At 37.0% G+C, this 15,056-nt stretch overlaps 1 protein-coding gene across 1 annotated transcript in view; it reads right to left on the reverse strand.

Annotated features, from left to right (window-relative positions):
- The window catches only part of LOC115212235, a 323,796-nt gene that overhangs the window by 65,274 nt on the left and 243,466 nt on the right, over positions 1 to 15,056 (reverse strand). Inside the window, exons 68-72 of the mRNA XM_036502985.1 lie at positions 13,870 to 13,903; positions 11,295 to 11,359; positions 9,401 to 9,434; positions 5,855 to 5,916; positions 1,314 to 1,347 (exon numbers count right to left, since the gene is read on the reverse strand). Coding sequence (XP_036358878.1) covers positions 1,314 to 1,347; positions 5,855 to 5,916; positions 9,401 to 9,434; positions 11,295 to 11,359; positions 13,870 to 13,903 — 229 coding nt within the window. The remainder of the gene's footprint in view (positions 1 to 1,313; positions 1,348 to 5,854; positions 5,917 to 9,400; positions 9,435 to 11,294; positions 11,360 to 13,869; positions 13,904 to 15,056) is intronic.

Genomic DNA, 15,056 nt, shown 5'->3' on the forward strand with positions numbered 1-15,056 from the left:
GAGAGAAGCCTGCCACACACACGTGTGTGTATGTGTGTGTGTGTGTGTGTGTGTGTGTGCATCTTTGTTTGTCCTGAACCATTGCATGACAACCAGTGTTGGTGTGTTTATGCTCCCATAATCTAGCAGTCCACCAAAAGTGATCAACAGAATAAGTACCAATCTTAAAAACAACAGGTACAGGGGTTGAGTCATTCCACTAAAAATTCTGAAAGGTGGTACCCCAGCATGGCCACAGTCTAGCAACTGAAACAAGATGAAAGATATATTGGATAATGCTGTATCAAGATTCACAGTGAGTTCATTAGCTTCTATTTCAAAGGAGGAATGGGTACTTCTCCAACCAGCTACAAACACTACTGCTGCCTATCAGCTAAATTGTTGTATGTTGTGTTATCAGACAGGAAAAGATGGAAAGCTATGTTGACCTCCGCACAATTTTGAATACAGAAATTCAAGAAAAGTGTTAAGCTGTCATTTGATTGCTCAGCTAAATCTTTATCAACTATCATCTTTAAAATGTCTTAAACACGTTTGTTAGAAGGGGCAGGTAAGTTTCCATGATATTTTGGTAGCCCTGTCTCAGACTTGTAAGGATTTCCATGTATGTTGTTCAACCTCAACATCTGAAGGAAAAAACAAATGGATGGAGAGGGAACTGCTGATTTCGTCCAAATGCATGAAGGTGAGAGAATTCATACTAAAAGCACCCAAGAAGCAGATGGTGGTGTTAAAGTGAGTGGTATGTAAGACCTGTATCCAGTTTTCTGATAAAACAAAGGACTTTGATCAAAACAAAACAGCTGGTCATCTTATGTCCATATGAAGGAAAATAACGACCTATAGATTGGAAATCATCATCATCATCATAGTTTTAATATACACATTTCATAGCTTACATGGATCTGGCAAAATTCATTCATATAGTATTTTTACAGTGTAAGGATTTAATGTGTGTCCTTGGTCTTTAGACTCTCATGGAAAGACAACTGGAGCTAAACAACAATAACTGTAATAGCCACAAAAGTCACAATCAATGCTGTTGCTGCTACTGGTGGTTGTGCTGCTGCTGCTACCCCTACTACTTTAAAAAAGGAATACCACCAGCATTTCACCTTCAAAAGCAAAATAATGCTAAATCTGAAAACAACTTTTAAGGTCTCTGGTTTGTGATATAACAGATGAGAGATAACAAGTCTGTGGTTAGGATGCTTGTCTCTTTCAATTCAACATTAACAGAGGATCTTCTAACTTATTTCCAAGACCTACACAAACTCAATATGCTGCCTCGTACAAAATAAATAAGAACTAACCTTGTTACTTCCAAAATGTTTTTTCGCTAATTTCCTGTGAAAGAAATAAAGGAACACACATTATCATGACTATTGTGATCATCATCACAATCTTTACATCTTCAGACAAAGACAAAAAACCTACGATTATAACATTTTGTGCAATTAATTCTATCTTTAGACATGAATTCTTTGAACCTAGATTTGAACTTCATTTCAATTACTTTAATCTCAGAACCTCATTAGGAGTTTTATTCTTGGCTATTAATATTTATCTCTCAGCAAAGACTGAAATACTGGTTTCAAAGGCCTGCAATTTCGGGGGAGGGGTAAGTCAATTACATCAACATGTAACCACAGGCAAGTGTCTTCTGCTATAGCTTTGGGAAACTGAAAGAAGCCTGCCACACACACGTGTGTGTATGTGTGTGTGTGTGCATCTTTGTTTGTCCTGAACCATTGCATGACAACCAGTGTTGGTGTGTTTATGCTCCCATAATCTAGCAGTCCACCAAAAATGATCAACAGAATAAGTACCAATCTTAAAAACAATAGGTACAGGGGTTGAGTCATTCCATTAAAAATTCTGAAAGGTGGTACCCCAGCATGATCAACTGGTACTTATTTTATCGACCTTGAATGGATGAAAGGCAGTTAACCTTGGCAGAATTTCTACTCAGGAAGTGAAGATGGACAAAATACCACTAAGCACTTTGCCTGGCATAGTAACAATTCTGCCAGCTCACCACCATAGCAAACACAGAAATATTGAACTGATGTCACTACTGGCCTTACTAATTGCATTATTGGTAAGACGTATATGTCCTGATTCTTTGATTCTCATGAGTTTTCCACTTTGGAATTACAGAATCTTCATTCTATAGCATTATATTAATTCATTTCTCACTCCATATGTATTAAAATGTTTATTCTGTCATTAAGGCTTTTCTTCCATCCCAACCTTTAGAACCTCGCAGTGTTTCATATACAAGGCCCTCCATAAATGCATGGCATGTTATAAATGCAGTTTTAATGTTCCAAATGAAACAATGCAGATGGAGATGCATAAAAAACCATTTTCATCTCAAAAGATGAAGTTAATAATCTGAAAAATATATAATCACATCTGCAATAAATCATCTCAAACATTTACATATTTAAGAAACATTATTCTCAAATTCAAAATACAGCCTTTCTCATTTACAAAACAAACAGCCAAAGAAACAAAGAAATACAGAAAACATGTTACTGTGGACCTGTTTAGTTCTGTAGAGTGTTAGAGTAATGAAGAATGAGGGCAGACTGGAGTTTATATTCTAGTGGTCCTTGTGGTGTAAATGGACACCATACAGATTAATGAACCAAAGCTACATAGAAATCATAAAAGAGGATCACACCCTCAACAGGTCTGAGGTGTAGAATAACACTTGGGGCATTTGCTTGCTCATTTTCATATGCATAACAATTTGTCTCCTCATAAAATATTATCAATTAAGCACCAAAGATAACCTTTGCAGCATGTAGAGTCCACTGACTTTGGTTGTTGTTGTACATCATAACAACGTATTCCCAAAGATGATCATGTCTCTGAAGACTGGTCCTTAGGATTCACTTTAACCATGAACAATTCAAAATGATGTGAATAAAGAAGCTTTACATTTGCCAGAGTAATCTCATTGCTAAACAGTTAATCATTGTATATTTTTGTAGTATTATCATATTTAATGATGCATATTTTTATGTCCTTTTAGACTGTATTATTTTCAAAATACAACTCATAAGAATTTAACGATATAATTTCTCATAAATTATTTTACACACATTTGTATTAAGCTTAATATCTTAAATTTCAAACTGAGAAAGCTAAGATATATCCAGGAAATACAGGAAAACATTGATTGAATCCATCAAACGATTGAGTTTGAATTTCAAATGTAGCTTAAAATAGTATTTGTTTGTTCTTCTGCTCTCAACACTTCTTGATGATAGCAATCTGTGAAAATATCTCAATTTTAAATTTTAAACTGAAAAAAGGGAGAAATAAATTCATTCATTCACCTAGCCGTCATATCCACCCACTATTTGCTGTCAGGTTAGAGTATCGCATCTATAGGGTCTAATCAGAAGTGACCATCACTAGACTGCCTGACTGGATTTCCAAGAATGACCAACTGAGACAATATTTTGCTCCACCAATTGGCTTGGCTTGAAGAGTCCATCTAGTGATTCTTTCATGCAACATTCTAATCCGGTACCAGAGATGAAACTCTTCAATGGGCAGAAGTAGAAGTTTGCCCTGGAGAGACTCCCTAGCCTCCAAGCTATGCATCTTGTCAAGTAACATTACTCTAGAGACCTTTTGGTACACTGTGGCATGAAAAGTTGCAGCAGAGGCAGTAAAAAAACTCCAAGACTAAGTCATATAAGAACTCTGGGTTTAAGCTGGACTCTGATATTAGGTTGATCAATAAAGTACAAGGTGGTATCAAAAAGTTTCCAGACTAGTTCTGTAGCATGCCAACAGATAGTAGTAGAAAGCTGCACGTGCAGTGAGAGCTAGCAGTGACCTTTATGAGTTAGTGTGCAGATTGACATCTCGATGTTTACTTTGTAAATTGTGGAATTTGTGTTTTTGTGATCATATGTATATTGTATATTTTTGTCAATGGATAGGAAGTTGGAACAAAGAGCCAATGTTTAGAGACAAAGAGCCAATGTTTAGATACCTATATCTTTACATTGGTTTTAAATTTTGGCACAAGACCAAGAGAGCTAAGTCAATTACAATAACCCCAGTGGTCAAATGCTATTTATTCTCTCAACCCCAAAAGGTGAAAAGCAGAGAATTTGAACCCAGAATGTAAAGAAGCACGACATGCCACTAAGCATTATGCTAAAGACTCTGCCAGCTTGCCACCTTATATATGTATCTCTATATTGTTATATTTATGCATCACTATTAGACTGGATGAAAAATGCAACTTTTGAAATTGGTAACCAAGAATCGATATTTTGTTGCGAATTTGTGTTTAAAGAAAGGTGTATGAAAATGCTTGTGATTAAATATTTTTTTCAGGCTTTGAAACGCAATTGAAAATTTTAAAAATCGCCATTTTTGGTTGAAGTTTGGATCTCATGGATTATAAGTTGTAAGGAATACATATTTCTACATAGCAGAATGCAAAACAGTAAATATAGTATTTTTAAGAGGTTGCATACCAAGTTTCAATACAATTGACTAATATCTTGAGGTTTCACATTGACTGTAAAGAGAACAAGAGAGTGAATTTCTCTCCAGTGCCACTGCAACAGTTATTGTGTGTGGACATACGTCGTACATGTGTGAAGTTTTCTGCTTTGTACCTTGACTTTAGGCCATTGTATTAAAATTAATGATCATTTTAAATATAGTGTTGATTACATTTAGTGATGACTCATAAGCCAATAATACATCATGATACTGACTGCCCAATATTTGGTATTCTATGTGATTTAAAGAGCAAGTTTTGCCAACTTACAAGGATGAACTAAAATGTGCTTTATTTGAATGAGAAAAAGAAAAGAACGTAGTTAACAGAGATCTTTCAATTAAATAAATTGTCAAAATTGTAGCAGAAAAGATAATTCTTCTTTAGCAAAAGGCATCCAATATTTGTGTTATGACTGAGTCAGTTAAACTTGAAAATCTTGATCTTAAAGTACCATGCATTACTAAAATTTGTGAAAAATAGAAAAAATGTGCCATCATTTCAAACAAAGTGTAATGTGTTTATAAACAATGCAACAAAAGATTTGACATTTCCTGTTTCAAGTGCAACGCCTTTAAAAACTGTAGTTGTAGTAGAGCCAAGTACAGGATCAATGAACAAATTGAAAAATGATCATTGGTGGAATAGATCAAGCAGTATCTAAACAGTACATGCAGAGCCTAATTAGAAAGAATCAGCCAGATCACAGTCGCCTTTCTGTGTCAGCAAAGGAAAGTTTCAGATTTTCAGCTTAACTCGCTCAATCATAACACAAGGGATGGATGCATTTTGCCTAAGAAAAATTATCTTTTCTGCTACAATCTTGACAATTTATTTAATTTATTTTAATGAGTGTGTAATCTAGACCTCATGTAACAGATATATTTAGTGAACTAGTTTAAAAAATGATAAAGAAAACAAAGTCGAGAAGTCTATTTATTTCACACAATTTTGAAATTTCAAGTACATGGTGGAGCCTAAAGATATAAATATTAGAGCTTGAGATTTTAACACTCTGGTTTTTAAAGGATTTCGCAAAAGAAAATCGATTTGTAACAAGGAATTTAGAATGGCAAATGAGTTATAAATTGATATTTTGTTCATTATTCAAAATTTCAAATGGGCTGCGGAGCCTCAAGATGTAAATTTAATAACTTCAACTTTTAACTTTTTAAAGGAGTTTGCAATAAAAGATATATTCTTGAAAAGATATTTTGAAAATCTGTGTAAAAAGTACCTTTTTGCTCCACTCTAATTGCTATGTCTTTATTTCAATAAAGTAAAAATTGAACAAAATGTAATAAAAATATTTACTTAGCTCTTTCTCTTTCAATATATGGAAAACGGCACAGTTCAGTCCAAAAATTTCCTAAGCCCTGCAAATATTCAAAATGAAAGCATATGCTTAGACTTTTATAATAAACTGAATGATTTAACATCTGCAGTTCTATTTTAAACCATGTAATTGACTCTTCAATCAAACTGGATATTGCCTCACTTCCTGAAGCAATTGATTGTTTTGCTTCTCTACATCCACAGCAACATCAAATTTCAGATATTTCAAGAACATTGGAATAATTCCAGAACAAATTCTTTCAACCAGCTTAGGACTGTAGGAAAATTAAAGTAATCATTTCTAAACAATGCACAAGATCACACATTTTGTAGGGGTCTAATTATTTGCAACACAGAGCTCGACTAATAAAGGAATGTGGTTTACTAATTAGGGTTTTAACTTCACAATTATAAAGTAATGGTTTTGCTTCCTGGACCAAGAGGCACATTATGCCCCTGAGTAAAACGGTACAGTAAATTTCCCTCTAATCTACTTAGCTGACAATATGCAACAACTGAGTGATGCTGGAGCCCTCTCTCAATCCAGCTATAAGGTCCTCACTGTTGGGTGAAAGGTAGGATGGTTGAGGAGTTGTTTGTATTGAATTGTCACTGCATAGACACATAAAACACTTAGTGAAAGTATAGTTTCATTCTACCAGGTCATATTATTTTGTGTGAGATAGCTATGGGGTTATTTCGTTAAATACCTTGACTAATATATTATTTCTGAAATCAGAAAAGATGAAAGACAAAATTGACAAATGTGAGATTCAAAATCAGTCAATAATCCTCCACTTCATGAAAAGAAGTTGCAAAATATTAATTGGATCTTGCAGTATCCAGATATACTATTTGTGTAAGGAAAGAAGAAAAAATGGTAACAGCTTCAGCAACATTGATGAAAGATAAAATTGACTACTGTGGAATTCTTTCAAGTGTTCTGCTGTTCACTGCATTCACAACTCAAGTTTCACAACCTTTAGCATTGCTTTTCATAGATAGGCATTGTATAATCAACTTTTCTTTCTTGAAAGTGAGGCTTCTTGTTACCAACAGATGTAAAAGTTCTGTAATCTTCCTCCCATCATCATCATCATCGTTTAGCGTCCGCTTTCCATGCTAGCATGGGTTGGACGGTTCAACTGGGGTCTGGGAAGCCAGAAGGCTGCACCAGGCCCAGTCTGATCTGGCAATGTTTCTACGACTGGATGCCCTTCCTAACGCCAACCACTCCGTGAGTGTAGTGGGGGCTTTTTACGTGCCACTGGCACGGGTGCCAGACTCATCTGGCAAACGGCCACGATTGGATGGTGCTTTTTACGTGCCACTGGCATGGGGGCCAGGCGAGGCTGGCAACGGCCACGAACGGATGGTGCTTTTTACGTGCCACCGGCACGAGGCCAGTTGGGGCGGTGCTGGCAACGGCCACATTCAGATGGTTCTCTTACGTGCCACCGGCACTAGTATCACAGCTGCAATTTCCATTGATGTTGATCGATTTCGATCCCGTTAATTAGTATTCTTGCAACAATACTTTCAGAGCATCCTTTTCCATAGCTAATCTCATTGCCTAGATTATAGAAACTATTTACTATTTCTAAGGTGACATACTATTTACTGCTCTTGTACATCTGCCACAAACATTCCATTTTTTCTGTTAACCTCCCTGTGATCCCACTGCACCTCCTATGTGACCATAATCTGCAATGAGCATATGATAAGTGATCTCTATCTACACCCATGTACTTCTGGCCATTTAGCTAAAAGGATTAGTGTTCTGTCTGTTCTCCTGCTAATTAGAACTTTAGTCTTCGCTAAGTTATAAAAATAGAATAAATTTTTGTCTTTGAAATCAATGGTGCTGCGTGGCTGAAAATGTTTTTTTTATGGAAGACCAGGTGTTGCCTATGCATGTGTAAAGGGAACTGGTTGCTTCTTTACACTTTTGGGGTGCAACTTGGGTGCAATACAATTTCCTTTCTTTTTGTTTCTAGAAACTACCAGTCAGGAACGAAAAGCAAGTTTAAAAATATATATAATTCTTTATTTTCTGTTTCGACAATGAAACACGATGGTATGCTGATATCCACCTAGTTCAACGCAGCAAGGCTGAATTCAAACGTTTGTAAGCTTTACAACAATTCAGCAGCAGTAGAACAGGTTAAATCCTAAGTGTCTGGGACAGGAGAATAGGCTGATCACAGGATTCAAAATATACGTCTTTTCTCTTCGATCGCCATGTCGCAAGTCCCCGACGCAATTAAGGAACGCTATAGAATTTATTCTTCAGTCTCTAGCGCATGTGCATGGGGAAACTTCCTTATGCCTTTCCAGAAGGTTCCAACCCCGCACACGCACACTGAAGAAAGACGTTCGGCACACGCACACTGAAGAATGACGTTGCGTGTGCGCACACTGGAATATGACGTCACTACAAAGGTGACGTTCCGCACACGCAAACTGAAGAATGACATTGTGTGTGCGCACACTGGAACATGACGTCACTACACATGTAATCCTTTGCAGTGCTATAAACTAGCACTCTGTCGGTTACAATGACAAAAGTTCCAGGTGATCTGATCAATGGATAAGCCTGCTTTTGAAATTAATGTGCAAGTGGCTGAGTACCCCACAGACACACATATTCCTAATGTAGTTCTCAGGGAGAGTTAGTGTGACACAGGATGTGATTAAGTTGGCAGCTTTTGAATTACAGGTAGAACTCATATTTGTCAGCTGAGTGGAACATGAAATAAAGTGTCTTGCTCAGGGACACAATATGCCGTTGGGTATTGAATTCACAGCCTTATGAACAGTGTAGCCAAGGGAAATGTGAAGACTGATACAACTTGGCTTCAGTATCATCAGATGTTTCTGTCAGTAGCTAAAAAAAAAACAAAAAAAAAAACAAAGGCGCAGGAGTGGCTGTACGGTAAGTAGCTTGCTAACCAACCACATGGTTCCGGGTTCAGTCTCACTGCGTGGCATCTTGGGCAAGTGTCTTCTGCTATAGCCCCAGGCCGACCAATGCCTTGTGAGTGGATTTGGTAGATGGAAACTGAAAGAAGCCTGTCGTATATATGTATATATATATATGTGTATGTGTGTGTGTGTTTGTCCGCCTAGCATTGCTTGACAACCTATGCTGGTGTGTTTACGTCCCCGTCACTTAGCGGTTCAGCAAAAGAGACCAATAGAATAAGTACTGGGCTTACAAAGAATAAGTCCCGGGGTCGATTTGCTCGACTAAAGGCGGTGCTCCAGCATGGCCGCAGTCAAATGACTGAAACAAGTAAAAGAGTAAAAGAGAGAGAGTAAACCAGGAAACCCTCATCTGAAGCATTGTCAATTTTTGTAATCAATTGCTCTCGGTTGGAACTACTATTATCAAACAAGAAAGAATGAAAATTAAAGTCACTTTTAAATGTTTAGAACTAAAACAAATACAGCAAGGCATTCTCTCTGATGCCCAAACTAATTGGTCAAAATAATATCATAGAAATAAATAGAGTATCAACTAACCTGCATGCATTTAAAATTTTTTCCTGATACATTCCTGCAAAAGAAATAAACACACATCTTCATTTCACCATCATCACTATCATCAAAAAGAACGGCTATGGTTTCATATATGTATAAAAAAACATTATTTACATCAGACGGGTATTTGTTTTCATCTTGTTTGTTGTTAACACAATGTTTTGGTTGATATACCCTCAAGCCTTCATCAAGTGTCTTGCAGAAATATCAAACCTGGGTTCTCATTCCTAATGTATTTTTTGATGTTATTATTATTATTCAGGTCACTGCCTGGGATTGAACTTGGAATCTTGGGGTTAGTAGCCCGCGCTCTTAACCACTACACCATATGCCAGTGGGCATATCCGTCATATGTAAATAATGTACATAATTTCTCTTTTCTTAATAAAACTGTATAAAAAAAGTTTCCATGTGTCTTAAACAAGCCATGTTGATGGTACTTGCAAACCTGCAGACACTATAGAGAACTAGTAATGCTCCTTGGTAAAAATGCTATGTCAAAGATTACTGGTACTTTTCAAATATCACTGGGCTAAAAGTTCTCAAGAACAGAGCACTTAATTTGTTGCCATTGGTATCCAGAGATTCCTTGAAGAATGTCATCAATTTACCCTGCTACTAGTTCGTTAGTTCTCTATAAATTACCAATGTAAAAATTCCACCAGTTGCATTATTCAACAGGTGGGTAGCTGTGAGCATTTGACAACATTCCTGATGCCAGGCACTAACTACTGGATGCAGTTTAAAATCATACGCAGAATTTTTAGTTAGATATGAGATTGTATCAAAATATTCATGGACTAGTTCTGCAGTATGCCAACAGATGGCAACACATGACTGCATGCACAGTGACAGCCAGCAATGACTTTTATGAGGCAGTGTGCCAAGTGACATTGCTGTGTTTTCCTCACAAGTTGTGAAAATTGTGTTTTTGTGATCATGCGTATGTTGTAGTCTGCAATTTTTGTCAGGGACAGGAAGTTGGCACAAAGAGCTAATGTGAAATTTTGTGTTGAACTTGGGAAGTCTGCTACAGAGACTTACAGTGATGGCAAGCTTACAGTGATGGTGAAACAGGCCATGCGCAATGTTTCAAGTGGCACAAGCACTTCTGAAGGGATGACAGAGCTACATCTCAATCAAGAGCATGTTCATCATTTTGTTGATATATATGGTATTGTGCATTGAGAATTTGTCCACCAGGGCTGGACCATTGAGAGTTCTACTGCAACATTTTGAAGCATTTGAGGGAGAACACTTCACACAAGAAACTGGATCAGTAGAGCGTTAAGAATTGGATCCTTCACGACGACAATGCACCCTGTCACTGAGCTCTCCTCACTCGTGTGTGTCCCACCAAAAATTGCTTCTACACCTGCCCCATTGACCAGATTTAGCACCTATGGACTTTATCTCTTCCCCAAGATGAAAATGCAGGTCAAAGGTCACCGTTTTTGAGATCAAGAGCGAGTTGCAGAAGGTCCTCAAGTTGTTAATGGAAAACGACTTCCAGACTGGATTCCAAAAGTGGTAGGAATGCTGGGATCAGTGTACTGCAGTGCAAGTTGACTATTTTGAAGAAGGTGATGTTAAAACTTTGGTAAATAAGTTATATTTTATTAAACATAACTAGTCTGGGAACTCTTTGACACCACCTTGAAAATAGAAATATAATGGTGTAATAAGCTAAAGTAGGACTTACTGAAGTGGAAATACTGAATATACAATTCATTATCTCTTACATCAACCTTGCTAGGGATTCTCTTGCTATTTTCTGCTTATACATCCTTATATCATTATCATTTATACATCAATGTCTTCTCATTTAATTAAGAATAAAAATGAAATTTAAAAAAGAAGTTATGAAATTATTTACTTAGCTTCTCTTTTGAGAATACCGTTTGGAAGGTTACGTATCTCCTCTGCAAAGTCTCTATATTCCTAGAAAAGTTTACAATAAAAACATTTGTTGTAAATTTATGATAAAAGTTTTGTTTAGGTGTTCAAATTGATGTGGGCTGGTGTGTGGGGCGAGTTGTGGAGATGAGGAATGAAAATATGTTTCTTGGATTGTGTGAAGTAACTGAACAACACCCACAAACATTTAATAGAAGATTTTATTGTCACACATTAAGTCAAAACTATGTTAGTCTTTTCCAGATAACAACAGTAATAATTACATATTGGGAGAAAGATACTGCTCAGAGTTTATGGCAAGCCATTGATACAGTAACATGTGGCTTGCCCAACATAACAAGAAACAATTATGCTATATCCATAGTGACAGAGGTTCCTGCCATCTGATGTGATAAGAATAGAGACACATCTCACTCAGCTGTGTCAACATTCTGCAATTAATTACTGCTAAAAGAAGCCTTTTTATAAGGCTCAGATTAGCTTCATGCTCTTGCTTGATGGAGCTGGGGTAATTCCAAGTTAGTGGTCTCAGGGGTGTTATCATGCATACAGCTGTCCAGGTCCACTAGTGCTCTCCATTGTTGGTAGTCCTGTGTATCCTCTAGGGTGATGTCAAGCCTCTAGAGATCTTCCCCAGTCACATCCAGCCATCTTGTGCGGGGCCTGCCACAAGGCCTCTTCCAGCCCACAGTTGTTGTGTCAAATGAGACTAAAGCTCTGATAGGATGATCTAGTGGGAGATGGAGGACATGTCTGTACCAGTGCATACAATGGATAGCTATGAGGAGAGAGGCTGCAGACTAATGCATGCACACATGCAGTTCTTTGCTGTATATGTGATGGTACCATCAGATGTTCTCAATGGTTCTCAGGGCTCTGCAACTAGAGCTGTTGATCCTATTTGCTAGGGTCTTTGAGAGAGGCCACATTTCTGCTTCATAGAGGGGAGTGGAGAGAAGACAGAATCACGTAATGACTTGACAGTAATTGGTTGCTTAATAGATCAATCATGTGAAATAATTATGATTCAGTCATAGTGTCTGACTGGGTATCCAGAAATTTGGTTTCAAATCCCTGGCAGAAAAAAAAAGCAATGAGTTGACATTAATAGTTCTATTTTCGATTGCTTTGGACTATTCAATGAAAGTAAACATTATCTAACTTACAGAAACACTTCAGTTGTTTTGCTTCTTGATGTCCATAATAACACCAAGTGTGGCATGTTAGATTCAAAAGAAGACAGGGAAGGAATACAAAAATAATTCCAGAATGTATTGTTTCAAACAACTATGTGGGTTACGAAAACTAAAATAATCATTTTCAACATTAACTGGCACTTTGTTGGTAATAATAAGGGTTCCAGTTGATCTGATCAATGGAAACAGCCTGGTTGTGAAATTAATGTGCAAGTGGCTGAGCACTCCACAGCCACGTGTACCCTTATCGTAGTTCTCAGGGAGATTGAGCATGACACAGAATGTGACAAGGCTGGCCCTTTAAAATTCAGGTACAACCCATTTTTGCCCACTGAGTGAAGTAATGTAATGTGAAATAACATATCTTGCTCAAGGACATGATGTGCTGCTGGGAATCAAACTCACAATCGTAAGCCAAATACCCTAACAACTAAGCCATAAGCCTTTGCAATTTCTAACATGTAGCCACAAACTTTGTAGGTGTGACATAGTCTTCGTATGTGTCCACAGTACTTGATTTGTACATAATCTATGAACCTTGAAAGGATGAAATGCAAAACTGACCTGTGTAGGATCTAAAAGGAAAAGGGATGTAAATGGTCTGTAAGTAAACAATGACATCCGAAATAATAAAATTGAATAGGATACATTAAAGAAACAATGAAAATCTTTCCCTTTGATTAACTTCAACCAAGAAATCAATTTCTCTTTCATTTAACAAAGTCAACAGCCATAGCAATAATAGATGCAAAAAGCAAAAGATGATTGCTGCTATGGTTACATCTGTCATAAACTAGTTGCATTGTTCATATAGGAACTTGTTGCCAGTTCATATTCGAACCTATAAGAAGGCCACCTTATTTTGTCATAGAGAAAATCCCTCCCTGTAGACAATAGGTGTAAATACACTGAGTCAGCTCAGAGCCCCATAACCAGACTGCAGGATTCATGCATTTTCAAGTGGTTATCTCCTCCTCAGCAACAGAGACTAGAAAGGTAGATACTGAACACTGACACAAGAGACAGGTCCCTCTTAGAATATTCCCATCACCATTCAACAGCTCCTCATAAATAAAATACAGGGTGACAATGTAAAGCAGTGATGTCACCTCATATGTTAAAATAGGGTTCACCCTCCCACCAAGCAAATATCTGATAAACCTAAAATGACTGTTAAAAACTTTGGCTTGATAGGGAGATAAAACAGATGTGAAGTAACTAGTCTGCAGTTAGTATGCTTGTCTATTTCAAGTTACATTACCAAATAACCTATTTTCAACAGTTACAGAAACACAATATGCTACCTTGTACAGAAATAAATTAATAGTATGAACTAACCTTCGTTTTGCCAAAATACTCATTCACAATAGCACTGCAAAAGAAATAAATAAAAACACATTATTATCATTATCATCATTTTTATGTCTTTAGACAAAGAGAAACATCATAAGATTATAACTTTTTGTACCATTAAATTTCACCTTTGGACTTGAATTTTAAGATTTGAATCTAGATTTGGACATCATTTCAATTAGTTTCATCTGAGACTTCATTAGGAGTTTTATTTTGGCTATATACACAGTATCAAACTAATGGTATTTGTCTCTCATCGAAGACAGTAATATTGAGTATGTCAATACTGGCCTTACCAATGCTAAGAGGAAGAGGTACCGAATCTTTGATTCTCATTAGTTTTCCACTTTTGAATAATGAAAACATTCCTTAGAGTTATATTTATTGACACACACACATCATATACATACACAAACATGCACACACCCACACACACACACACACAGAGTCACAAATACACTCACTCCTATTATCTCTCATCAATAAAAATATACAAATATATTAAGAACTTACTAAATAACTTTGTAAAAATGATTATCAGATAAAATACACACACTTGCAAATTCAAAAAGTATGAAAATAAAATCCACAATCAAGTAACAATATTGTTACACAATTCATATACTCTTATATATATGCACACACATATAAGTATTTTTTTTAAAGTTTGATTTTGATTTTGATTTTGATATTTCCAGTTTCAGCTCATGAGCTGTGGCCATGCTGGGGCACCGCCATTTGGTTTGCTACATGATTTTACCTCACGAATGCTTTTTAGCAACTGCCATTTGGTGCATGAGAGAGTTCGATGCAGCTGCCCTCATCTGCACCTCCTGCCGTCAAGTTGGTTCATCCGGGACACCTGACAGGAATAGATCCAGTCCTACTTTAAAGACATCCGCATCTACACCATGCAGGTCCCTCAGGTTCTTCGGGAGGATATTGAAGAGCTGTGGGCCTCTGAAGCCCAGGCTATCACAGTATCTTGTCCTACATCTTGATGGCAAATTTGGAGTCCTTGGTACCACGCAGTGGCGCCTGGTTCTGTCATTTGTGTGACTCTCGATGCCAAAGTTTGGGACAAGTCTTTCCAGGATCTTCCAGATGTATATTATGGCATATCTTTCTCGCCTACGCTCCAAGGAATAGACTTTTAATCTCTTGAGTCTTTC

This window comes from Octopus sinensis, linkage group LG5, assembly GCF_006345805.1.
Source record: "Octopus sinensis linkage group LG5, ASM634580v1, whole genome shotgun sequence".
In the NCBI taxonomy this organism is placed as follows: domain Eukaryota; kingdom Metazoa; phylum Mollusca; class Cephalopoda; order Octopoda; family Octopodidae; genus Octopus; species Octopus sinensis.